The following is a 26,309-nucleotide window of genomic DNA, read 5'->3' on the forward strand; positions in this document are numbered from 1 at the left end:
GTGGAGAGCAATAGAGATCGCATCATCTGTAGATCTGTTGGGGCGGTACGGAAATTAGAGTGGGTCCAGGGTTTCTGGGATGATGTTGTTGATGTGAGCCATGACCAGCATTTCAAAGCATTTCATGGCTACAGATGTGAGTGCTACGGGGCTGTAGTCAGGTTACCTTGGCGTACTTAGGCATAAGGACTAAGGTGATTAGCTTGAAATATGTAGGTATTACAGACTGGGTCAGAGAGAGGTTGAAAATGTCAGTGAAGACACTTGCCAGCTGGTCAGCTCATGCTCTGAGTATGCTTCCTGCTAATCCATCTGGCCCTGCGGCCTTGTGAATGTTAACCTGTTTAAAGGTCTTTATCACATTGGCTACGGGGAGTGTGATCATATAATTGTACGGAACAGCTGGTGCTCTCACACATGGTTAAGTGTTGCCAGCCTCGAATCGAGAATAGAAGATATTTATCTTGTCTAGTAGACTCGCGTCACTGGGCAGCTCTTGGCTGGATTTTCCTTTGTATTCCGTGATAGTTTACAAGCCCTGCCACATCCGACGAGCGTCAGAGCCAGTGTAGTAGAATTCGATCTTAGTCCTGTAATGACGCTGTGCCTGTTTCGTTGGAGGGCATAGCAGGATTTCTTATAAGTGTCCGGATTAGTGTCCCGCTCCTTGAAAGCAGCAGCTCTAACCTTTAGCTCAGTGTGGATGTTGCCTGTAATCCATGGCTTCTGGTTGGGATAAGTAAGTATGGTCATTGTGAGGACAATGTCGTAGATGCACTTATTAATGAAGCCGGTGACTGATGTGGTAAACTCCTCAAAGCCATCGGATGAATCCTGGAACATATTCCAGTCTGTGCTAGCGAAACAGTCCTGTAGCTTAGCATCTGCTTCATCGGACCACTTTACGTATTGAGCGCGTCACTGGTACTTCCTGTTTGAGTTTTTGCTTGTAATCAGGAATCAGAAGGATAGACGTCTTTTCCGATTTGCCAAATGGAGGGCAGGGTGATCTACAATTTGTATCCCTCTAGTTACACAGGTGACATTCTGGTAGAAATGAGGTAAAAGGGATTTCAGTTTTCCTGCATTAAAATCACCAGCCCCTGGAAGCTCCACCACTGGATGAGCATTTTCTTATGTGCCGTGCCCAGCTCATTGAGTGGGGCCTTAGTGCCAGCATCAGTCTGTGGTCGTAAATAGACACCTACGAGAAATACAGACAGTAAATAGTATGGTCTACAGCTTATGAGGTATTCTAACTCAGGCGAGCAGAATCCAGACCCTTCCTTAATATTAGAGATTGCACACTAGCTGTTGTTAACAACCCCCCCCCCCCCGGACTCTGCCATTCTGTCCTGCCGACAGACAGAAAAAAACAGCTAGATTCAAATTATCCATGTCCTTCTTCAGTCATAACTCTGAGAAGCATAGTAAATTACAGTTCTTAGCAACTCACGGTCATGCTAGCTATTTGGAGCCACTAAAGTGCATTAGTGAAAGCAAGTGCAGCAGCAGCAGCTAATGGAGCACTTTGAGTTACAACGGGGGAGCGGGGTCCAACTACCTCATCAGTGTTACCAAACTACCTCATCAGTGTTACCAAACTACCTCATCAGTGTTACCAAACTACCTCATAAGTGATACCAAACTTTAAAACAACCAGGCTTTGGCTTAGCTCAGCCTCTTAACGATTAGCCTCAATGTCTGATTAAACTTTTTTTAAATAAGCCCTCCATATGTAACGTGTGTGTGTGTGTGTGTGTGTGTGTGTGTGTGTGTGTGTTTGAGTCTTTTGAAGCCTTTACCTAGCCGTGCAAGGTACTGCAGGGTGAGGAGGATCATGGTCTCCACACTGAGTAGTTGGCTGCCAGTCAGTCCCAGGCTGGCCAGTGTCTTCTCAGTCAACTGGTTGCCCTTATAGCAGCTCACCAGCAGAGGGCTCACCACAATGTCCCCCACGTTCCCATAGAAGTATGGTAATGTGCCATGCCCTGCAAACCAAACACCAGAATCAGTCAGTCAATCATATACCCTGAGGAAGACACTGTGTCCTGAAATGTTGCTTCATTAAATAATTTGGAGTTATATAGAGTGTGTCTTTCTTTCTTTTCTCTAAATCACATCCTGGTACAGTACAAGTGTCTTTAAAATTGAGAATACAGTTTTATGAGGAGGATTTACCAATGAGGATAACAGGACGGACTCCTGATGTGTTGAGCAGGTTGTCAGGGACGATGACAGTCTCTCCAGCAGTGACGGGTTGGGGCTGAAGGACACCTGCTACAGGCAGCTGAGGAGTGGGCATGGCCAGCACAGAGCCTGTTCAGAAATAGACATACCATGTTAATACTGTGATTACAAAACTGCTGCACATTAAGCAGATCCTGGAAATCAGGACCTTTCTAATTCGTAAAGATAATTTGTACCCACTCTTTCAGCCTCTGCTCAGATCTGCACTAACCTATCTCCATGGAGATGCTGAATGAATCACCCCTGACAACAGAGCATTTCATGGACCTTTTGTCCTTCCTTCTCCCGAAAAGCAAGGTCAATGTAATAATCAACGTCAGATCTAACACGCACTCTCTCTCTCACACACACACACACACACACACGTATTCACAATGTCTGGGGCTAGAGTGCACTCTTTTTTTTGTTTTGTTTTTATCAAAAGGGTTCTACATTGAACCCAAAGGGGTTTTACCTGGAACAAAAAGGGTTCTTCAAACTATGGGAACAGCCAAAGAACACTTTTAGGTTCTAGATATCACCATTTTTTTTCCCAAGAATGCAGGTGGTGCATGACATTTCAAAGAATTCCTCATGAAACAAAGTCTACTAGGGCTGTATCTATTCAGGACACGCTCTGGACATTAAGCATACGCTGTGGTGTGATGGTGCAATTCATCTAACTGTTGCCTTTTCAGTGTTGTAAATGAATGTGTCCCTATGTAAATAAACAGCGAAACATTATCAAAAGCTCTGTGCCAGACCTGGGGAGCAGACGATGGGTCGGATGGCGGACACAGGGACGGCTGTAGGGGGGACTGGCACCAGGGGGTTAGGGTGCCAACCGCGGTGGCGCTTTTTGGGCGGGCCTGAGATCATGGCAGAGGAAACTGGACAGAAAACAATACAAGAGAAACATGAACATTCATTCATGTTGTAACTGCAGAATATGGGTCTGGGTTCTCAAAAGGGGTCTGGGTTCACGGAGTCTGGGTTCTCAAAATAATTCAGAGGGCTTCTACAATGGTGACCTATGAGCAATTCTACTACATTCTACTTCATATTTCAGAAACTAAGATTTGGAATAAAAAGAAAAAGCAGGTACAGAGAAACATTAAATTGGAATCGTAAATATGTATTGCAATTTACCCATAACAGGAACACAACAAGCAGACATTTCCTGTGTATGTTTAACGTCACCGAGGTTAGGGAGTCGAATGTGGAGCTCACCAGGGTTGTCTCCTAGGTCGGAGGTTCTGTACCCCTGTCCCTGGGGTCCCAGAGACACCTGAGAGGGGCTCAGTAAAGGGGGGTGGCCGTCTGGACCCAGTCCGTTGGTCGGCCCATTCACTCTTAAAGCCATGGGTACTACACAGACACACACACACCGTACATTATTGATGCATTTCACCACAATTCCTTTTCAAAATGGTTCAACGCTAAATAATTAACTTTCGTAAGATAATGTTTTGACAGCCTTCTGAGAGACGCCATACGCGAAGTGCGTGCTTAGATCTTCTTCATAGTAAATAAAGAGTAAATAAATACATGTATTTGATATTTACAAAATAAAACCAAATGTCCTGAAAGATATCTTCCTAATATAGAGACTGAACAATACATAAGAATGATTTAGGGCCGCCTAACACTGAGCTATTGATTTCCTATTGCCAATGAACTGATGGGGAACTTTCCAGTCTCAGATTCACTGCGTGTGCATTTACGCTAACACATTGATTGGTATGTGTAGGCCATGCCTGTCCATCTTTCAACCTTGTAAACGAGCTAATGGATAGCCAGGTTTTAAAAAGTCATTACAGGGATTTTCTGCTCAGTATTGATGAGGAGTGTGTGTGTCTCCAGTCAGTAGAAGAGGCTAATCTACACACCACAGCTCCATCTGGACTATGCTTGGCCACGTAAACAAGCCTGTTTCTAGGCAACAGGTCGTTCTCCTTCTCCTACTCAGACCAGGGCACATAGCAGAAGTGATGCTGGGGCTATTTCCTGACCCTTAGAAATACATGGGCTAAAGCTTATTGCACATGTGGCATGTCTGCATAATATTACTAGATATTATTTATATATAATGTACCATGCTGTAAAACACTTTAAAGCTGATGTTGTGAGGTAACAATACCTATACGATGGAGATGTAATTACACATACAATAGATTAACACATTGTCATCCAGAAACAAGTTCCTCAGCCTACACATCACTGACAAATTGAAATGGTCCACCCACACAGACCTCAGGAGGCTGAAGAAATTTGGCTTGGCACCTAAAACCCTCACAAAATTTTAGAGATGCGCAAATGAGAGCATCCTGTCAGACTGTATTACCACCTGGTACGGCAACTGCACCGCCCGCAAAGGCAGGGCTCTCCAGAGGGTGGTGCCCAACGCATCACCGGGGGCAAACTACCTGCCCTCCAGGACACCTACAGCACCCAATGTCACAGGAAGGTAAAAAAAACAAAGTACAACAACCACCTGAGCCACTGCCTGTTCACCCCGCTACCTCCAGAATGCGAGGTCAGTACAGGTGCATCAAATCTGGGACCAAGAGACTGAAAAACAGTTTCTATCTCAAGGGCATCAGACTTTAAAATAGCCATCACTAGCACATTAGAGGTTGCTGCCCTATATACAGTTGAAGTCGGAAGTTTACATACACTTAGGTTAGAGTCATTAAAACCCGTTTTTCAACCACTCCACACATTTCTTGTTAACAAACTATAGTTTTGGCAAGTCGGTTAGAACATCTACTTTGTGCATGACACAAGTAATTTTTTCAACAATTGTTTACAGACAGATTATTTCACTTATAAATCACTGTATCACAATTCCAGTGGGTCAGAAGTTTACATACACAAAGTTGACTGTGCCTTTAAACAGCTTTGAAAATTCCAGAAAATGTTGTCATGGCTTTAGAAGCTTCTGATAGGCTAATTGACATCATTTGAGTCAATTGGAGGTGTACCTGTGGATGTATTCCAAGGCCTACCTTCAAGCTCAGTGCCTCTTTGCTTGACATCATGGGAAAATCAAAAGAAATCAGCCAAGACCTCAGAAAGAATTGTAGACCTCCACAAGTCTGGTTCATCCATGGGAGCAATTTCCAAATGCTTGAAGGTACCACATTAATCTGTACAAACAATAGTATGCAAGTATAAACACCATGGGACCACGCAGCCGTCAAACCGCTCAGGAAGGAGACGTGTTCTGTCTCCTGGAGATGAATGTACTTTGGTGCAAAAAGTGCAAATCAATCCCAGAACAACAGCAAAGGACCTTGTGAAGATAATGGAGGAAACGGGTACAAAAATTCTATATTCACAGTAAAATGAGTCCTATATCGACATTACCTGAAAGGCCCCTCAGTAAGGAAAAAGCCACTGCTCCAAAACCACCATAAAAAAGCCAGACTAAGGTTTGCGACTGCACATGGGGACAAATATCGTACTTTTTGGAGAAATGTCCTCTGGTCTGATCAAACAAAAATATAACTGTTTGGCCATAATGACCATCATTATGTTGGGAGGAAAAAGGGAGAGGCTTGCAAGCCGAAGAATACCATCCCAACCGTGAAGCACGGGGGGTGGCAACATCATGTTGTGGGGTACTTTGCTGCAGGAGGTACTGGTGTACTTCCCAAAACAGATGGCATCATGAGGAAGAGAAAATATGTGGATATATTGAAGCAACATCTCAAGACATCAGGAAGTTAAAGCTTGGTCGCAAATGGGTCTTCCAAATGGACAATGACCCTAAGAATACTTCCAAAGTTGTGGAAAAATGGCTTAAGGACAACAAAGTCAAGGTATTGGAGTGGCCATCACAAAGCCCTGACCTCAATCCTAAAGAAAATTTGTGGGCAGAACTGACAAAGCGTGTGCGAGCAAGGAGGCCAACAAACCTGACTCAGTTACACCAGCTCTGTCAGGAGGAATGGGACAAAATTCACCCAACTATATTGTGGGAAGCTTGCAGAAGGCTACACAAAACGTTTGATCCAAGTTAAACAATTTAAAGGCAATGCTACCAAATACTAATTGAGTGTATGTAAACTTATGACCCACGTGGAATTTGATGAAAGAAATAAAAGCTGAAATAAATCATTCTCTACTATTATTCTGACATGTCACATTCTTAAAATAAAGTGGTGATCCTAACTGACGTAGACAGGGAATTTTTACTAGGATTAAATGTCTGGAATTGTGAAAAACTGAGTTTAAACGTATTTGGCGAAGGTGTATGTAAACTTCCAACTGTACATAGACTTGAAATCACTGGCCACTTTAATAATGGAACACTAGTCACTTTAATAATGTTTATATATTTTGCATTACTCATATCATATGTAAATACTGTATTGTATTCTACTGTATCTTAATCTATGCCACTCTGACATTGCTCGTCCAAATATCAATGTATTCTTAATTCCACTCCTTTACTTTAGATTTGTGTGTATTGTGTGTATTTTTGTGAAATTGTTAGATATTACTTGCACTGTTGGAACTAGAAAAACAAGCATTTCACTACACCCGCAATAACATCTGCTAAACACGTGACCAATAACATTTGATTTGATAGAAGAAGAGCTGTACCTATTGGTAGAGTCTTGCCCCCAGGGGTAGAGGCCAAAGGCTTGAGGAAGCTGCAGTCTCGGGCCAGGTCCTGGGCTGAGAAGAACACAGAGGCGGCAGAGGGAGTCCTGGTAGGAGGGGAGTCTGGAAGGTAATAAGAGCACAGGGTGACTGTTGGGTCCTGTCAAATTGCTTTAACCAAAATCTCTCCAAACAAACCAACAATAATGACTCAATCCAATTGTTCCATTAGAACAAGTAATCCATAACAGTCCTGGTTAACAAAACAATGCTTTGTAAACAAACACAGACACTCTACACTCAAGCCAGATGTAATCTTGGTCAGAGGAGGGAGGGATGGGAGATGAGGGGAGGGGAGGGAGGGGAGAGGAGAAGGGGTGTTGTGTCAAACCACTACCCTTCCCTGACAGAGCGTGATGACCTAACTGGGAGCAGGACGTAGCTCAAGGTCAGTGTCAGGAGATAGGACACTGAAGTCATGCCAATGGTGCGTATCAGCACAGCTAACACATCAGGTTAAGTATTTTAGTATGTGTGTTTGCGTGTGTGTTTTTAATCTGATTTTACTGCTCGCTTGAGTTACTTGATGTGGAAGAGAGTCCCATGTAGTCATGGCTCTATGTAGTACTGTGTGTTTCCCCAGAGTCTGTTATGGACTTGGGGACTGTGAAGAAACCCCTGGTGGTATGTCTTGTAGGGGTATGTATAGGTGTCTGAGCTGTGTGTTAGATGTTTGAAGAGACGTTTCGCTGCTTTCAATAGTCCGGGTGGCCATTTCATTAATTGTTCAGCCGCCTTATAGCTTGGGGGGGTAGAAGCTGTTAAGGAGCCTTGGCGCTCTGGTACCACTTGCCATGCGGTAGCAGAGAGAACAGTCTATGACCTGGGTGACTGGAGTCTGACAATTTTTTGGGGCCTTCCCCTGACACCGCTTAGTATAATTCACAAAGACAAGTACTTTGAGCCAGGAGAGATTGACATGCATGTTATCGATATCAGCCCTCCTTGTACATTTAAGGGCCAGCCGTGCTGCTCTGTTCTGAGACAAGTCATTTACTTATGCTCTTTTTTAAATGGCACTTGACCATATAACTGGGCAGTAGTTCAGGTGTGATAAAACTAAGGCCTGTAGGTCTTGTTTAGTCGATTGGGACATCAAGAAAGCAGAGTGGCGCTTTATCACGGACAGACCTCTCCCCATCTTAGCTACCGTTGCATCAATATATGTTTGACCATGTCCGTTTACAATCTAGGGTTGCACAAAGCAGTTTAGTCTCCTCAATTTGTTCAACTGACACATTATTCATTGCAACATTTAGATTAGATTTTGGGTTTAGTGAATGATTTGTCCCAAGCTTTTTTTGTATATTTAGGACTAGTTTATTACTTGCCAGCCATTAGAAAACTGACAGCAGCTCTTTGTTGAGTATAGCAGTGTTTTCACTTGCTGTGGTTGCAGGCGTATACAATGTCGAATCATCAGCGCACGTGGACACGCAGGCTTTACTCAATGCTAGTGGTAGGCTATTGATAAAAATAAAGTCAAGGCAGCTACCGTGAGGTATGCCAAACTCTACCTGGTTTACATCAGAGAGGCTTCCATTAAAGAACACCCTCGGTTCTGTTAGACAGGTAACTAACTCTTAATTCACGATATACAGTTGAAGTCGGAAGTTTACATACACTTAGGTTGGAATCATTAAAACTTGTTTTTTTCAACCACTCCACGAATGTCTTGTTAACAAACTACAGTTTTGGCAAGTCGGTAGGACATCTGCTTTGTGCATGGCACAAGTAATTTTTCCAACAATTGTTTACAGACAGATTAATTCACTATCACAATTCCAGTGGGTCAGAAGTTTACATACACTAAGTTGACTGTGCCTTTAAACAGCTTGGAAAATTCCAGAAAATGATGTCATGGCTTTAGAAGCTTCTGATAGGCGAATTGACATCATTTGAGTCAATTGGAGGTGTACCTATGGATGTATTTCAAGGCCTACCTTCAAACTCAGTGCCGCATGGGAAAATCAAGAGAAATCAGCCAAGACCTCAGAATTTTTTTGGGGACCTCCACAAGTCTGGTTCGTCCCTGGGAGCAATTTCCAAACGCCTGAAGGTACCACGTTCATCTGTACAAACAATAGTAAGCAAGTATAAACACCATGGGACCATGCAGCCGTCATACCGCTCAGGAAGGAGACGTGTTCTGTCTCCTAGAGATTCATGTACTTTGGTGTGAAAAGTGCAAATCAATCCCAGAACAACAGCAAAGGACTTTGTGAAGATGCTGGAGGAAACAGGTACAAAAGTATCTATATCCACAGTAAAACGAGTCCTATATCGACATAACCTGAAAGGCTGATCAGCAAGGAAGGAGCCACTGCTCCAAAACCACCTTAAAAAAGTTGGACTTCGGTTTGCAACTGCACATGGGGACAAAGATCGTACTTTTTGGAGAAATGTCCTCTGGTCTGATTAAACAAAAATAGAACTGTTTGGCCATAATGACCCTCGTTATGTTTGGAGGAAAAAGGGGGAGGCTTGCAAGCCGAAGAACACCATCCCAACAGTGAAGCACAGGGGTGGCAGCATCATGTTGTGAGGGTGCTTTGCTGCAGGAGGGACTGGTGCACTTCCCAAAATAGATGGCTTCACGAGGGAGGAAAATTATGTGGATATATTGAAGCAACATCTCAAGACATCAGGAAGTTAAAGCTTGGTCGCAAATGGGTTTCCAAATGGAAAATGACACCAAGCATACTTCCAATGTTGTGGCAAAATGGCTTAAGGACAACAAAGTCAAGGTATTGGAGTGGCCATCACAAAGGCCTGACCTCAATCCTATAGAACATTTGTGGGCAGAACTGAAAAAGCGTGTGCGTGCAAGGAGGCCTACAAACCTGACAAGTTAAACAATTTAAAGCAATGCTACCTTTATTTAACTAGGCAAGTCAGTTAAGAACAAAATATTATTTGTAATGACAGCCGAGGAACAGTGGGTTAACTGCCTTGTTCAGGAGCAGAATGACCCACTGGGAATGTGATGAAAGAAATAAAAGCTCTGCTATTATTCTGACATTTCACATTCTTAAAATAAAGTGGTGATCCTAACTGACCTAAAGACAGAGAATTTTTACTAGGATTAAATGTCAGGAGTTGTGAAAAACTGAGTTAAAATGTAGTTGGCTAAGGTGTATGTAAACGTCCGACTTCAAGTGTAGCAGAGGATGTAAAGCCACAACACACGTTTTTTTTTCAGCAGCAGACCATGATTGATAATGTCAAAAGATGCATGACAAAACCGCTCCCACAATCATATCGTTATCAATTTGTCAGCCAATCAACAGTCATTTGTGTTAGTACCGCACATGTTTTAGTGCCCCTCCCTATAAGCGTGGTGAGAGTCAGTTGTGAAATAGCATTGTATCTGGTTCAACATTCTTCCACAGAGGAACCTAAATAGTCATCCAGCATGTGATCCCAATAAGCCCAATCAGGGTCACCTGGATACTAGAAGTTACCCAAGGGTGCACTCCAGTGGCAACCTCAGGTAGTACCCTCAAGGGAGAAAACCTGACCTGTGACACTATGACTTGGATGACTGGATGTCTTTGACAATTTTTTGGACCTTCTGGGATGGTAGTGTTGATGTGAGCCATGACTAGCCTTTCAAATCACTTCATGGCTACACGCGCTGGTAATCCGTCTGGCCCTCGGCCTTGTGAATTTTGACATGTTTAACGGTCTTGCTCACATCGGCTACAGAGAGCGTAATCACATAGTCATCCGGGACAGCTGGTGCTCTGTGTTGCTTGCATTGAAGCGAGCATAAAAGGCATTTAGCTCTTCTGGTAGGTTCGCATCACTGGGCAGCTCGCGGCTGGGTTTCTCTTCGTAGTTCGTAATAGTTTGCAAGCCCTGCCACAGCTGACGAGCGTCGCAGCCGGTGTAGTAGGATTCAATCTCCGTCCTGTATTGATGCTTTGTCGGAGGGCATAGCGGGATTTCTTAGAAGTGTCTTTAGCTCGGTGCAGATGTTGCCTGTAATCCATAACTTCTGGTTGGGATATGTACTGTACGTACGATTACTGAGGGGACAACATTTTCGATGCACTTACTGATGAAGCCATTGACTGAGGTGGTATACTCCTCAATGCCATTGGCTGAATCACGGAACATCTTCCAGTCTGTGCTAGCAAAGCAGTCCTGTAGCGTAGCATCCACGTCATCTGACCACTTCCGTATTGAGCGAGTCACTGCTTCTTCCTGCTTTAGTCTTTGCTTGTAAGCAGGAATCAGGAGGATAGAATTATGGTCAGATTTGCCAAATGGAGGGCGGGGGAGAGCTTTGCATGTGTCTCTGTGTGTGGAGTAAAGGTGGTCTAGATTTTTATTCTCCTCTGGTTGCACCTGTGACATGCTGGTGGAAATGAGGTAAAACAGATTTAAGTTTGTCTGCATGAAAGTCATGAAAGAGTGCAGTCTTAGTTCCAGCATCAGTTTGCGGTGGTAAATAGATAGCTACGAATAATATAGATGATAAATCTCTTGGTAGATACTGTGGTCTACAGCTTATCATGAGGTACTCTACCTCAGGTGAGCAATACCTTGAGATGTCTTTAATATTAGACATTGCGCACCAGCAGTTATTGACAGATAGACACACACTCCCGCCCCTTGTCTTCTCAGACGTAACTGCTCTGTCCTGCCGATTGATGGAAAACCCAGCCAGTTCTATATTATCTGTGTCGTCGTTCAGCCATGACTCGGTGAAACATACGTTTTTTATGTCCCATTGGTAGGATAGTCTCGACCGTAGATCATCGAGTTTCTTTTCCAGGGATTGCACGTTGGACAATAGAACCGATGGTAGTGGCGATTTACGCACTCACCTACGAATCCTCACAAGAGACCCTGACCTTCTCCCTCTGTATCTCCAGCTTTTCTTCACGTGAACGACGGGGATTTGGGCATGGTCTCCGGAAAGCAGTATATCCTTTGCGTCGGACTCATTAAAGAAAAAATCTTTGTCCAGTTTGAGGTGAGTAATCACTGTTCTGATGTCGAGAAGCTCTTTTCAGTCATAAGAGATGGTAGCTGCAAATTTGTGTCCAAAATAAGTTTCAAACAAAATAGTACAGTTGTTTAGTAGCCTGTAAAACGGCAGCCATCCCCTCCGGCGCCATTATTATTCATTCAGAGTTTGTTGCTGGCATTTAATGCCCAAGTTTGCTATTATTGCCAATAAAAAATGTAAGTTGTTGGCAATATCAGAGGGTTTTGGGATGAATAAATCATCTGATTCAATGAATGATGGAGCTGAGTTTGCCTTTTTGCCCAAAATGTAATTTAAGGTGCTCCAAAGCTTTTTACCATCATCCTTTATATAATTGATCTTTGTTTCATAGTACAGTTTCTTCTTATTTTTGTTTAGTTTAGTCACATGATTTTTCAATTTACAATTTGTTTTATTTGCCATTCATTTTGACTCGTCCCTCTTAGATCTCACACTGAATGAGTCCTATAACCTGAGACAAAGTCGACTGCCATGAGCGTGTCCTAGCTGAGAGGGAGAAAGAGGAAGAGGGTGTGCGTGTGTCCTAGCTGAGAGGGAGAAAGAGGAAGAGGAGGGTGTGCGTGTGTCCTACCTGAGAGGGAGAAAGAGGAAGGTGTGCGTGTGTCCTACCTGAGAGGGAGAAAGAGGAAGGTGTGCGTGTGTCCTACCTGAGAGGGAGAAAGAGGAAGGTGTGCGTGTGTCCTACCTGAGAGGGAGAAAGAGGAAGGTGTGCGTGTGTCCTACCTGAGAGGGAGAAAGAGGAAGGTGTGCGTGTGTCCTACCTGAGAGGGAGAAAGAGGAAGGTGTGCGTGTGTCCTACCTGAGAGGGAGAAAGAGGAAGGTGTGCGTGTGTCCTACCTGAGAGGGAGAAAGAGGAAGGTGTGCGTGTGTCCTACCTGAGAGGGAGAAAGAGGAAGGTGTGCGTGTGTCCTACCTGAGAGGGAGAAAGAGGAGGGTGTGCGTGTGTCCTACCTGAGAGGGAGAAAGAGGAGGGTGTGCGTGTGTCCTACCTGAGAGGGAGAAAGAGGAGGGTGTGCGTGTGTCCTACCTGAGAGGGAGAAAGAGGAGGGTGTGCGTGTGTCCTACCTGAGAGGGAGAAAGAGGAGGGTGTGCGTGTGTCCTACCTGAGAGGGAGAAAGAGGAGGGTGTGCGTGTGTCCTACCTGAGAGGGAGAAAGAGGAGGGTGTGCGTGTGTCCTACCTGAGAGGGAGAAAGAGGGTGTGCGTGTGTCCTACCTGAGAGGGAGAAAGAGGGTGTGCGTGTGTCCTACCTGAGAGGGAGAAAGAGGAGGGTGTGCGTGTGTCCTACCTGAGAGGGAGAAAGAGGAGGGTGTGCGTGTGTCCTACCTGAGAGGGAGAAAGAGGAAGGTGTGCGTGTGTCCTACCTGAGAGGGAGAAAGAGGAAGAGGAGGGTGTGCGTGTGTCCTACCTGAGAGGGAGAAAGAGGAAGAGGAGGGTGTGCGTGTCCTAGCTGAGAGGGAGAAAGAGGAAGAGGGTGTGCGTGTGTCCTAGCTGAGAGGGAGAAAGGGGAAGAGGGTGTGCGTGTGTCCTACCTGAGAGGGAGAAAGAGGAAGAGGAGGGTGTGCGTGTGTCCTACCTGAGAGGGAGAAAGAGGAAGGTGTGCGTGTGTCCTACCTGAGAGGGAGAAAGAGGAAGGTGTGCGTGTGTCCTACCTGAGAGGGAGAAAGAGGAAGGTGTGCGTGTGTCCTACCTGAGAGGGAGAAAGAGGAAGGTGTGCGTGTGTCCTACCTGAGAGGGAGAAAGAGGAAGGTGTGCGTGTGTCCTACCTGAGAGGGAGAAAGAGGAAGGTGTGCGTGTGTCCTACCTGAGAGGGAGAAAGAGGAAGGTGTGCGTGTGTCCTACCTGAGAGGGAGAAAGAGGAAGGTGTGCGTGTGTCCTACCTGAGAGGGAGAAAGAGGAAGAGGAGGTTTTGCGTGTGTCCTACCTGAGAGGGAGAAAGAGGAAGAGGAGGGTGTGTGTCCTACCTGAGAGGGAGAAAGCGGAAGAGGAGGGTGTGTGTCCTACCTGAGAGGGAGAAAGAGGAAGAGGGTGTGTGTGTCCTACCTGAGAGGGAGAAAGAGGAAGAGGGTGCGTGTGTCCTACCTGAGAGGGAGAAAGAGGAAGAGGAGGGTGTGTGTCCTACCTGAGAGGGAGAAAGCGGAAGAGGAGGGTGTGTGTCCTACCTGAGAGGGAGAAAGAGGAAGACGAGGTTTTGCGTGTGTCGTACCTGAGAGGGAGAAAGAGGAAGAGGAGGGTGTGTGTCCTACCTGAGAGGGAGAAAGCGAAAGAGGAGGGTGTGTGTCCTACCTGAGAGGGAGAAAGCGGAAGAGGAGGGTGTGTGTCCTACCTGAGAGGGAGAAAGTGGAAGAGGAGGGTGTGTGTCCTACCTGAGAGGGAGAAAGTGGAAGAGGAGGGTATGTGTCCTACCTGAGAGGGAGAAAGTGGAAGAGGAGGGTGTGTGTCTCCTACCTGAGAGGGAGAAAGTGGAAGAGGAGGGTGTGTGTCCTACCTGAGAGGGAGAAAGAGGAAGAGGGTGTGTGTGTCCTACCTGAGAGGGAGAAAGAGGAGGGTGTGTGTGTGTCCTACCTGAGAGGGAGAAAGCGGAAGAGGAGGGTGTGTGTGTCCTACCTGAGAGGGAGAAAGTGGAAGAGGAGGGTGTGTGTCCTACCTGAGAGGGAGAAAGTGGAAGAGGAGGGTATGTGTCCTACCTGAGAGGGAGAAAGTGGAAGAGGAGGGTATGTGTCCTACCTGAGAGGGAGAAAGTGGAAGAGGAGGGTATGTGTCCTACCTGAGAGGGAGAAAGTGGAAGAGGAGGGTGTGTGTTTCCTACCTGAGAGGGAGAAAGTGGAAGAGGAGGGTGTGTGTCCTACCTGAGAGGGAGAAAGAGGAGGGTGTGTGTCTCCTACCTGAGAAGGAGAAAGCGGAAGAGGAGGGTATGTGTCCTACCTGAGAGGGAGAAAGGGGAAGAGCTGTGTCCGTTGGAGCCTCCATTCTCCTTGCAACTCAGGGAGGATGAGGAACTGGGCTTGGAGGTGGACGCATTGCTATTGGAGAACTGGCGCGTCTTGCAGTCTGTGGAAAAGGAGGGGAGAAATAAATAACATTTTAAAATAGAGCTGGAAACATATTATCAGTGAATCAATCAATGATACATTTTGTATATACTGTATATTATATATACTATATACTGTATAAAACAAATATAGCCCCAGACCAATACCACATTTTTGTTATTACAAACGTTATTACAAAAACCACTTAACTCCATTAGGCTACTACGCATTTATAATGCATTTTAAATCAAATCAAATCCAAGTCAATTTGTCACGTGCGCAGAATACAACAGGTGTAGGTAGACCTTACAGTGAAATGCTTACTTACAGGCTCTAACCAATAGGGGGGGGTACACGTGTGTGTGTGTGTGTGTGTGTGTGTGTGTGTGTGTGTGTGTGTGTGTGTGTGTGTGTGTGTGTGTGTGTGTGTGTGTGTGTGTGTGTGTAGAGAAATAAAACAGTAGCAACGCTATATACAGACACCAGTTAGTCAGGCTTATTGAGGTAGTATGTACATGTATGTATGGTTAAAGTGACAATGCATATATGATGAACAGAGAGTAGCAGTAGCGTAAAAGAGGGGTTGGCGGGTGGTGGGACACAATGCAGATAGCCCGGTTAGCCAATGTGCGGGAGCACTGGTTGGTCGGCCCAATTGAGGTAGTATGTACATGACTGTATAGTTAGTGACTATGTATATAAGATAAACAGAGAGTAGCAGCAGCGTAAAAGAGGGGTTGGGGGGGCACACAATGCAAATAGTCCGGGTAACCATTTACTAAACTACTATGCAACATCCAGTCATGTTGTAGCAACATACAATGTTACTAGTGTAATTACAGTGTTACAACACAGGTATAAGAGAAATTCAATGTAAAGTGTTGCAGAAAGTGTGTGAAATGAATGCAGATAGGGTCAGAGAGACATCTCACCTTTCCAGCAGATGAGGGGTCCTTTGCACAGAGCACCCTGAGAGTTCTTCACCAGGTAGTATTTTAAGTGCTTCTGCTTCTTGGGCTGCGTGGCCAGCTTCAGGTTGATGTGGTTGGAGAACTCAGTAAAGTACCGGAACCCCTTCTCCCCACAGCCAACACAGTTCCCTGAAAACCCTGCACACACAATAACATAGAAGACATATTATAAGGATACATTATAGTCTTATGTCAATATTTCTATCGCCAAACATTGATGAACAGCTAAAATAAGCTGTTCAATTCAATGTGGCATTAGGAGGCCACAGCACAGGTTAACCAAATGCTAATTGCAACAGTAATCAAAACTAGTTGCAAGCTACAGTATGGAAGGTGGTAAAAATTGAGCCTTTCCGATGACTCATCTAAGCTGAGCGGGTAAAATACTCATATGTCTACCTCAGTATATCAGGTCAGAGAGACGGACTGACCTAAAAGTGCATTTTTCCCATTCTCATCAGGCAGAAAGCGCCTGTCCACGGCACACACCAGGATGTGCTCTGGGACGCTGGAGGATTTGGCACCGACAAGCTCGAAGCCAGCTGGGACTTCGATCGGTTCCGTCGCCATGGAGACCAGACGGAGGTCCTTACCGGCCTGACAGAACCCTGAGAAGAAGAGACAGAACAGTCAGCTTGGGAGTAAACATCCACAACAACACACAGTACACGTACCATGGTCGCGTTCACTGGAATTAGTATTATCGTCGTCAGCTTGCTGAATAATGTGTTCCTAAGTAGAGAATGTGTTCTTAAGATCTGTTTTTGTTTAGCAAGGATTTGAATCCCCGGGGGTTCCCAGGACAAAAAGGAGTATGAGATGTTTTTTTGAGGCTCTTACCGTCCATGGTGCAGCAGCCGTCGGGCGCAGGGCCCTGGTGGAGATAGGGCAGCGGGGGGCTGCTGGTGTCAGAGTCGTCCTCCTCCTCCAGCTCTTCCAGACCGTTAGAGGCCTGGCCGTTTAGCAGATCCTGACCCTTAGGCTCCCCCCTGCACAGGTCCACCTTGGGCTTGATATCTGACCCAATAACAGACAATGACCCCGTAAGACATAATGTCTCCATCATACACCACGTCGCACAACACAACAAATTCTCCTGGAGTGAAGATGCCAGACGAAAGGCAAGGAGAAGGAGATCAGAGGCTTTGCAAGTCCTTTTTCAAGAGAAGGACAAACCCATAACACATGACCATGATCATTAACATAATTTTACATAACGATCAAAGGAAGACAGGTTTTTTTTTCTCTATGTGTTTCTGTTATCTATGATCCACTAATGAATGAGTCAGCTGGCTATAGCTAGTGTTCTGTACTGTTTCTATACATAACGACCTTGATGAGGACAGAGAATGGAGCCATGCAGACAGAGAGAAGTACCATCCATGTTGCCAGGATACTGGTCAGGCTCCAGGTATAGCTGAGTGAAGATGGGCTGTGGGTCTCCACTGGTGGAGCGTAGGGAGGCCTTGATGGAGTTGTGGAGGGCCTCCTCGAAGCGAGCAGATTTCAGCTGCCCTGCGTATGAATTCCCCATTATCTGTAATGAGAAGAACGGTATAACATGGACAAATGCACAGCCATGCACTCAAGGCTCAGCTCCGTCCACGTCGATTAGTCAAAAAAAAATGTGTTACATTTTTTAAGAGAGAGTGAACAGAGTAGAAATCCAATCTACAAAGGATACTTGTCCAGGGGTCACAAAGATACTAGGATGCACTTACAGTCTCACATAAGAAGATGCATGCGCACACACACAACCTTCCTCCCCCCCCCCCCCCCTCTGTCTTTATCGCTACCCTATTTCTTTCTAGTTTTGTCTCTAGATCTTTCCCTCCCTTTCTGAATTTCAGTATGTCACCCTGGCCTCATTGCCCCCCTCCTTTGGTCCACTCTTCGGACATCTGCCGAGGTCGGCTGTGTGGGCCTGGGGTTGAGGTTGGGAAGCAGGTGGCAGCTGGACAGACCGGGACACACACATGTGGCCTGGTGGCACTGAAGAGGGTAAGGAGGGGGGGGGGGGGGGGGGCTTAGTGAAAGGCCCTTGTTCAAATAGAACAGAAGTGACCAGTGCAGGGCAAGGGTAATAGCCAAGTACCCCCATAATGAATGACTGATATAGACTGTCCAACTAAATAACTATCCTTAAATAACTCTCCTTGACTCTCCTCTCCTTTTTCTGGTCATTGCCCTTTCCATATCACCCAGCCATTCATTTGCATGGTTTACAATTATAAAGGACTGAAAAGGAAGTCGTATTTTTTTGCCAGCTAACATATGGTCTTGGCCTGAAAAACCCTCCCTACCATTGTCCTTGGGCTACATTTGGCAGGTGTTACTGTAGTGTTGTATCAACGCAACCATTGACAGCCAAGTCAAGCCACAGGTTGAAGGCTTCATCTGTTTGGGAACAGCTAGGACTCTGTAACCATCACATTGTCTGTGCAGGTTTTTTAGGGGCACAATTACTTGTGATATCATGTATTTTGACTAACTCTATGCCTAGCAATATTACATGTTGACTATGCCAAGCGATGTATAAATGGCTTGGCTATCAAACAACTAGTCCAAAACAAAATCCTGTATCTGCAATGTAAAAGAAATGTGCAGGAATATAGACTACACATGATATCTATAGTACATGCAGAATTTGCAGACAAATCACATTTAAATATAACTAAACCAATTTGTATCTATTTTTTGCATGTAAAAAAAGTGGCATCCAATCCAGACCATTTGATTGACAGGTGAATTGCCACTGGGCAAAATACCCCTCGCCAAAGGTAACCATTATGAAATACAACCAACGAAGACTTAACTGGGTTAATCATTAAATCAAGAGAACCTATTTTACTGAGATCAATACAAAGCACTATTGAGTTTCTATGTTGATTCTACTCAAAAGCGTTTTTGTTCACCCTTTTAAAATGAAGAAGCATGCCTCGTCCCAGGTTGTCTTTAGCTACTGTAGTGTCGCCTTCTAAAACCCTGAACCCTTTTATTCTATCAATAAACGGCAGGCTTGGTAATCAAGTTGGAACAGTTAGCCATCCGAGGTCCTGTTCCTGCCCTAACCTGTCCCATGCCTGGACAGGTTCAAGCCTGGCTGATTACCCAAGAACCTACCCAGAGGGAAAAGGGGCAGAGACTGAGAAGAAAGAGAGAAAGAGACAGCAAGAGAGAGAAAGAGAGACAGGGAGAGAGAGACAGGGAGAGAGAGACAGGGAGAGAGAGACAGGGAGAGAGAGACAGCTTTGTCAATGTACACATATGTTTCCCATGCCAATAAAGCCCTTTGACTTGAGAGAGGTAGAGAGGGGGTGGGATATGGCCAGCCAAGGCAGACAAAGGACAAGATTAAGTGTGGTGCCTGATTGGGCTTTGACAGAGATAAGCAGCTTAACATAGAAGCTACAGTATTTCTCCCTCAGCTGACGGGTGGATGGGATGGAGAAAGGTAGAAAAAGAGAGAGAGAGAACTACCCAAGGTGTGTTTAAAGAGGTGGCGGAGCCTGGTGAAGGCATCCACATGCTTCCCATATATTATGACAACATTTTGTGACGTTTTTGTTCGTTTTGGTCTTCGGCTGTTCGTGCACAAGTCATTTTTTTCTCGAAGTTGGTAGCAGAAGTCGGTTTCATGCAAATTTTTTCACTTGAGAAATACTGCACCAAATATCTTAATTAGTTGAAGAATTCACGGCAGAAACATGAAAAATGAATTCATCCTGGTTTCGGCGTCTCAAAATATACAAACAGTAATATTGCCACTTTTTTCAAGTTTTTCAAGAAAACGTCTTTTAAGGGAGTATGAGAGCACACTCATACTCGGTTCGCCGAGCTGAAGCATGCTGATGCCTTAAGAGGTTTTCCGGAGGACTTCCAGGTCAATTCGAGAGCCCAGAGCTGCAGAGAACAGATTTGTCTTGGTGACCTCACAAAGCTGACACATGGGAGAGGTGAACACAGACGAGACCCTTCAACACATGCTCCATCACAACAAAGCCACACCGGGACAAAGGTGGCCTAATGGATGTGGCTGGAGCAGGAGAGAGATAGAGGAATTGGTGGTCAGGAGTTATTTCAGGCATGATTTCATTTGACGTAATTCTGTCTGATGAATGATGAAATAGTGTCTGATCTGTGTTTTCAGGTAGTGACAGAATCATGTTTGGAGAAGTGAAGTGACTGAGATCTCGATTTTCTCAGAGGCAACTGGAAGCTGACCAGAAAACCGGTCTCAGATTCTTCCACAGATTCCTGAGCCTGGGTGGCCATAATGGCCATATTGCAAGAATCTAACCCCCGGGCAGAACTACGGTCTGGTCCTGTGACAAGCTTGCAAATTCCAGGAGGCCATATGGGAGGAAAAAAAAATAGGGCTTGTTCATTAGGAATTAAATTGAAGAAAATTGTCAGATATTTTGTGAAATGGGGAGGTACCATCTGAACTTGTCCAATAAGAAATGCTCGTTATGGTTTTACGTTTTGACAAGTTTTGCTACGGTGTGCCCTAAGGAACAAGACTCTCCTTTCTCTCTTTATACATCTTTCCCATTCGGACTTTACCTCGCTTTCCCGACACGGCTTTAAAAATCTCATGTATTATCACGTCATTTTGGCGGAGCTGACCTTACGTTGTGTAATTGTTCCCAGGCGTGAAGGGATTTGTTCTCCTCTACTACATGATGGGTCAGAAGAACCACTGTGTCGAAACGTCCTGCAGTGACATCCCCCTCAGCAGCACTGTTCTAGACCTAAAGAGAGAGGTTAGATGAATACATGAGATTAACAGAATGCATCTTCACCCAAGGATCCAAATGAACAGACATATGGAATACAGGACACATACTGTATAGTAGGCTAAAGGTTTATAGTTGGCTAATTGTCTGAAACTGATTAGCACTAAGAAAGACGATCATGCCACACTGGTGTATTTAAAGGCGAGAGCGTCGAATCAGGCTTTGATACCGTTGATATACTGTATGCAAGGAGAAGAGTTTGCTGCAAATAAAACACGATAGGCCTGCAGCACCTTTCATCTCAAGATATCAAATCAAACCCAATATTTAAAAAATCCTATTGAAAGGAAAATCAAGGTTGAAAGACGCACAAATGCTTTTAAATAGTCAGTACAACTATTCCACACAACATGTCTGACCATGAAAATGAATGGCTGCACTTAGAGCAATGAGAGAGGCCACTCAAAAGTTAAGAGGAGCAGATTGCACAAAACCATGACATATGTAGTGACCGTTGGCGGTGAACGTGATACGGTAGCCTCTGGGTATTTTTGTAAAACACACTAGAGTGTTAGGGTTTGTAATCATACACACACACACACACACACACGTGTATGCACATGTGTGCGCACACTCACACACAAACTGTATATGGGCGCTCACACATACACACTAGAGGTCGACCGCTAATGATTTTTCAACACCGATACCGATTATTGGAGGACCAAAAAAAGCCAATACCGATTAATCTGACAATTTTGGGGGGTTTGTTTGTAATAATGACAATTACAACAATACTGAATGAACACTTATTTTAACCTAATATAATACATCAATAAAATCAATTTACCCTCAAATAAATAATTAAACATGTATCAATTTGATTTAAATAATGCAAAAACAAAGTGTTGGAGAAGAAAGTAAAAGTGCAATATGTGCCATGTAAAAAAAGCTAACGTTTAAGTCCCTTGCTCAGAACATGATATGAAATATATGAATATGAAAGCTGGTGGTTCCTTTTAACATGAGACTTCAATATTCCCAGGTAAGAAGTTTTAGGTTGTAGTTATTATAGGAATTATAGGACTATTTCTCTCTATACCATTTGTATTTCATATAACTTTGACTATTGGATGTTCTTATAGGCACTTTAGTATTGCCAGTGTAACAGTATAGCTTCCATCCCTCTCCTCGCTCCTACCTGGGCTCGAACCAGGAACACATCGACAACAGCCACCCTCGAAGCATCGTTACCCATCGCTCCACAAAAGCCGCGGCCCTTGCAGAGCAAGGGGAACAACGACTCCAAGTCTCAGAGCGAGTGACGTCACAGATTGAAACGATCGGTGAAACGAAAGTGCTGTTTGAATGAATGCTTACAATCCCGCTGCTGCCTACCATCGCTCAGTCAGACTGCTCTATCAAATGTCAAATCGTAGACTTAATTATAAACACACATAAATACGAGCCTTAGGTCATTAATATGGTCGAATCCGGAAACTATAATTTCGAAAACAAAACGTTTATTCTTTCAGTGAAATACGGAACCGTTCTGTGTTTTATCTAACGGGTGGCATCCCTAAGTCTAAATATAGGTGTTACATTGTACAACCTTCAATGTTATGTCATAATTATGTACAATTCTGGCAAATGAATTACAGTCTTTGTTAGGAATAAATGGACTTCACACAGTTCGCAACGAGCCAGGCGGCCCAAACTGCTGCACGGAACGCAAGAGAAGTGACACAATTTCCCTAATTATAAAAAATTCATGTTGGCAGGCAATATGAACTAAATTGGCAGGTTTAAAATATATATACTTGTGTATTGATTTTAAAGAAAGGCATTGATGTTTATGGTTAGGTTTGGTGCAACGACAGTGCTAAATCACCACCTGTTTGGCAAAGTAGGCTGTGATTCGATGAGAAAGGCACCTCATCGGTTATATGCAACGCAGGACACGCTAGATAAACTAGTAATATCATCAACCATGTGTAGTTAACTAGTGATTGTGAATATTGATTGTTTTTTATAAGTTTAATGCTACCTAGCAACTTAACTTGGCTTCTTGCTGCCCTCGCGTAACAGGTAGTCAGCCTGCCACGCAGGCTCCTCGTGGAGTGCAATGTAAGGCAGGTGGTTAGAGCGTAGGACTAGTAACCGGAAGGTTGCAAAAATAAATCCCTGAGCTGACGAGGTAAAAATCTGTCATTCTGCCCCTGAACAAGGCAGTTAACCCACCGTTCCTAGGCCGTCCTTGAAAATAAGAATGTGTTCTTAACTGACTTGCCTAGTTAAATGTGTAAAAAAATATAAAAAAATAATAATAATAATAAGCCAAATCGATGTCCAAAAATACCGATTTCCGTTTGTTATGAAAACTTGATATCGGCCATTCCGATTAATCGGTCGACTTCTAGTACACACACAACTACTAAAAACTGGTACAGATATAAAGGTCTTGATTTGACCAGTTTCTCACAGCAGAAAAATAATCCTGCAGCAACAGGAAATTTGAAATTTTGGTTTGGATTATAATTCATGGAATTTTTGGAGGCGTTGATAAATGTTTTTTATTTTTTATTAAGTCTGACATTTTAAAGTGGACATTTCAAACTTTAGAAGCCTTTTTAAAACTTGAATACACAACACGTTTGCATTTTCTGCAACAACAGGGTGATCAAATTAAGATCCTACATCTGTACTTCCACTTTGACCCCGAGCATTGTTTACCCACTCCTAGACCTTATACAACTAAGCTGATACAAAGTTCCCTTCAAAACATTGACTGTCACAAGAATGCTCCCTGTCACCATCCTAAAATGCATGGTCCTTGTTATGCAGTTTTTGGGACCTAGTGTCCCTGATTTGCCCCTGCCTGAGGTCTGGGGCCCAAGTCCTCGCGCTGGCATTACATGCACACTGATTTGTCCTGTTAACCACATTGAAGTAGTTAACTTTGTGAATGATTAGCCTCACACTGATAGGACTAATCAAACTACAGAGCTACATGGTCAATGGGAGGGACAAGGGGATAAGGGAGGTCATGCAAATTCTATACCATCCAGGTCAGACAGTGCTAGAACTTTAACCGGAACGCTGCATGAGTTTAGGGAACATTCTCTTTAGTACAGACTGAACATCCAAATCTTCCTTCACTTCTAGATACACGCTTTAAGTGCCCTCTAGGCAGCGAACTCTGCATCCACAGTAATATAACCCATTCTAGGAGACATTCTTATAACACTGGCCTAGACTACAAATCACTCTTAACATAACCCTGTATCTGTGTCCATGATCACAGGGTCACTATCAACGGCATTGACCCCCCCCCCACCCCCACTTGGCCAGAGTGTTGAAATAGTTTTGTGGCTGCCAAATCAAATGAAGTTTGTGTGTCATATGCACAAGAAACACATGGAATACTCAGTACAATGAAATACTTACTCTCAACTAAATTTGACAACAATAAGAAAAGGTTAAAAAAAAATGTTTTAAGTACTAATAGTAACAATAATCTAGGACACTGCAGATGGCCGATGACATGTGCCTGACCCATCGGAGGCATAAATCTAGACATACTCAGGCACAGCCTCGGGCTCCTAACGGCTGGGATCCTGTTCTTCTGGTAATGACATTTTAGGGTCCTTTCAGCATGACATGCTGGTAGGGAATTTTGCCTGAGGGGTGTAAGGAGGGAATTTAAGGCGGTGGCCGCAGAGGTACACACGCACAAAACACACACACACATACAAACGCACACACACAAACACCCACATGTGCACACAGACAGCACTCCGTGCATGCGTATGCATAAAATAGTTAACTCGTTGTTGATGAACGATGCGAAAGCAGAGGTCATATTTTAGAGTGATGTGGATTTAAATTCTAAGAAATGTTAGAGATTTAACTCCAAGAACACTGTGAGCTTAGCCTTGCTCCCACCCCTCCCTGTCTTCTCTCTCCCTCTCTCCCTCCTTCCCTCCGTTTCCCCCACGCCACTCCACTCCCCTTTTTTTGTTTCTTCCTTCATCTGCATAATGACGTTACACTCCTGACAATGGAGGGATAGAGGCAGGATAGAGAGGGATTACATCAACTTCCCCTTGGTCACAACCTGTTTCAGACCCACTATCAGTCCCGGAACCTTTTCTTCAAAGGCAACACTGCAGCGTTGAATTCAGCCAAGGGTTTCACGTTAAGAAATCTAACTTGCTACTGTATCCACCTACGTGTACATAGGCATTGGCACAAATAGACGTGTGCGCGTGAGCGTACGCACGCCACACACAAACACACGTTGAAAAGAGAGGGAAAAAAGTGGAAAGCCGGGGTAGATGCAGAAAAAACTTGACACTGTCCAGGTGATCCTGAACATGCTTTTTCTACAACATAGTGATATAATAGTCAAAAATGATTTAGATCATCCAGAACATGGGAAAAGACGACCACTGACTCTCTCTTTACTTGATTATTGAAACATTCACACAAGCTTTTGCCAGTCATCATTACTGGCAATAGATCATGATAAAACAGACTACCTTAGTCATTTGAGTAAATGGATTACATATCTTAAGTAAATGGATTACATATCTTATTATTCGCAGAAATACAGGAACAATGACTGTAGGCTACACTCCTAGAAAAAAAAGGTGCCATCTGGGACCGAAAAGGTTTATTTGGCTGTCCCCGTAGGAGAACCCTTTGAAGAACCCTTTTGATACCAGGTAGAACCCTATTGGGTTCCATGTAGAACCCATTTCCCCAGAGGGTTCTACATGGAAGCCAAAATAGTTCTGACTGGGACCAAATAGGGTTCTACCTGGAACCAAAAAGAGTTCTCCTATGGGGACAGCCGAAGAACCCTTTTGGAACCCTTTTTACTAAGAGGGTACTGTCAACATTAGAAAACCCATGAATGAGGACGAGAGTACACATCAGTATAGCAGAGAAGAGGGGGATGGGGGTTATGCAAAAAAGGACTAACATTTCCAGGTCCCTTAAATTAGGTGCTAAGAGCTGAGCCATCAACATCATGTTGGTGGAAATCCAGCAAAGTGCCAGAGTAAACCATGTAAAATGCTTCCATACCTTCCAAGGGTTCTCCACCAGCCAGACAGCACTTCGATAACACAAACAACAACATAAAACGCTCCAAAACCAAACACTAAATTCCACCATGCAAAAATAAATTAATCACAATGTCACAAATTATAGTCCATTTTGGGTGATAGGTATGTCCTAAGGAAGAGGAAAGGAGTGAGGAAATATCCAAGGAGACGTAGGGCTGATTAATTCTCATCTGGTGTGTCCCCAAGCCATCAGCAGCTCCTTGGTAATTAAACTCCACGACAGTATGGACAGCAAATACTCCTCCTTCCTCCAGTACAGCAGAACCCCTCTCTCTCTCTCTCTCTCTCTCTCTCTCTCTCTGAGTCAAGCACACACACACACACACACACACACCCAAGCACACACACACACACACACACCCTCCCCCAGTCCCTCCCCTATGTTGTGCCATTTGCTGTGTGTGGAGTGAATTCTCTGGGGCCTCATTCATCTTAGCCCCTCTGACCCCCTGTAGTGACAGATGCTCTTGGAGGGCCGTCCTGCCTGGCCAGGAAACAAAGACATTGGGCAACATC

At 44.4% G+C, this 26,309-nt stretch overlaps 1 protein-coding gene across 2 annotated transcripts in view; it reads right to left on the reverse strand.

The window, feature by feature from the left end:
- LOC109871514 (GREB1-like protein) overlaps positions 1–26,034 on the reverse strand; it is a 46,701-nt gene extending 20,667 nt beyond the window's left edge. The window contains exons 1-12 of one of the 2 annotated variants that reach the window (XM_031806978.1): positions 25,753–26,034; positions 20,552–20,676; positions 17,300–17,459; positions 16,763–16,939; positions 16,354–16,530; positions 15,884–16,060; positions 14,845–14,970; positions 6,841–6,963; positions 3,460–3,597; positions 2,994–3,119; positions 2,182–2,319; positions 1,806–1,991 (exon numbers count right to left, since the gene is read on the reverse strand). In XM_031806978.1, coding sequence (XP_031662838.1) covers positions 1,806–1,991; positions 2,182–2,319; positions 2,994–3,119; positions 3,460–3,597; positions 6,841–6,963; positions 14,845–14,970; positions 15,884–16,060; positions 16,354–16,530; positions 16,763–16,939; positions 17,300–17,456 — 1,525 coding nt within the window. In that variant the 5' untranslated portion in view covers positions 17,457–17,459; positions 20,552–20,676; positions 25,753–26,034. The remainder of the gene's footprint in view (positions 1–1,805; positions 1,992–2,181; positions 2,320–2,993; positions 3,120–3,459; positions 3,598–6,840; positions 6,964–14,844; positions 14,971–15,883; positions 16,061–16,353; positions 16,531–16,762; positions 16,940–17,299; positions 17,460–20,551; positions 20,677–25,752) is intronic. The other variant, XM_031806977.1, reaches the window with a different exon arrangement.
- Positions 26,035–26,309: the final 275 nt, after the last annotated feature.

This window comes from Oncorhynchus kisutch, linkage group LG27 (assembly GCF_002021735.2).
Source record: "Oncorhynchus kisutch isolate 150728-3 linkage group LG27, Okis_V2, whole genome shotgun sequence".
NCBI classification, from domain to species: domain Eukaryota; kingdom Metazoa; phylum Chordata; class Actinopteri; order Salmoniformes; family Salmonidae; genus Oncorhynchus; species Oncorhynchus kisutch.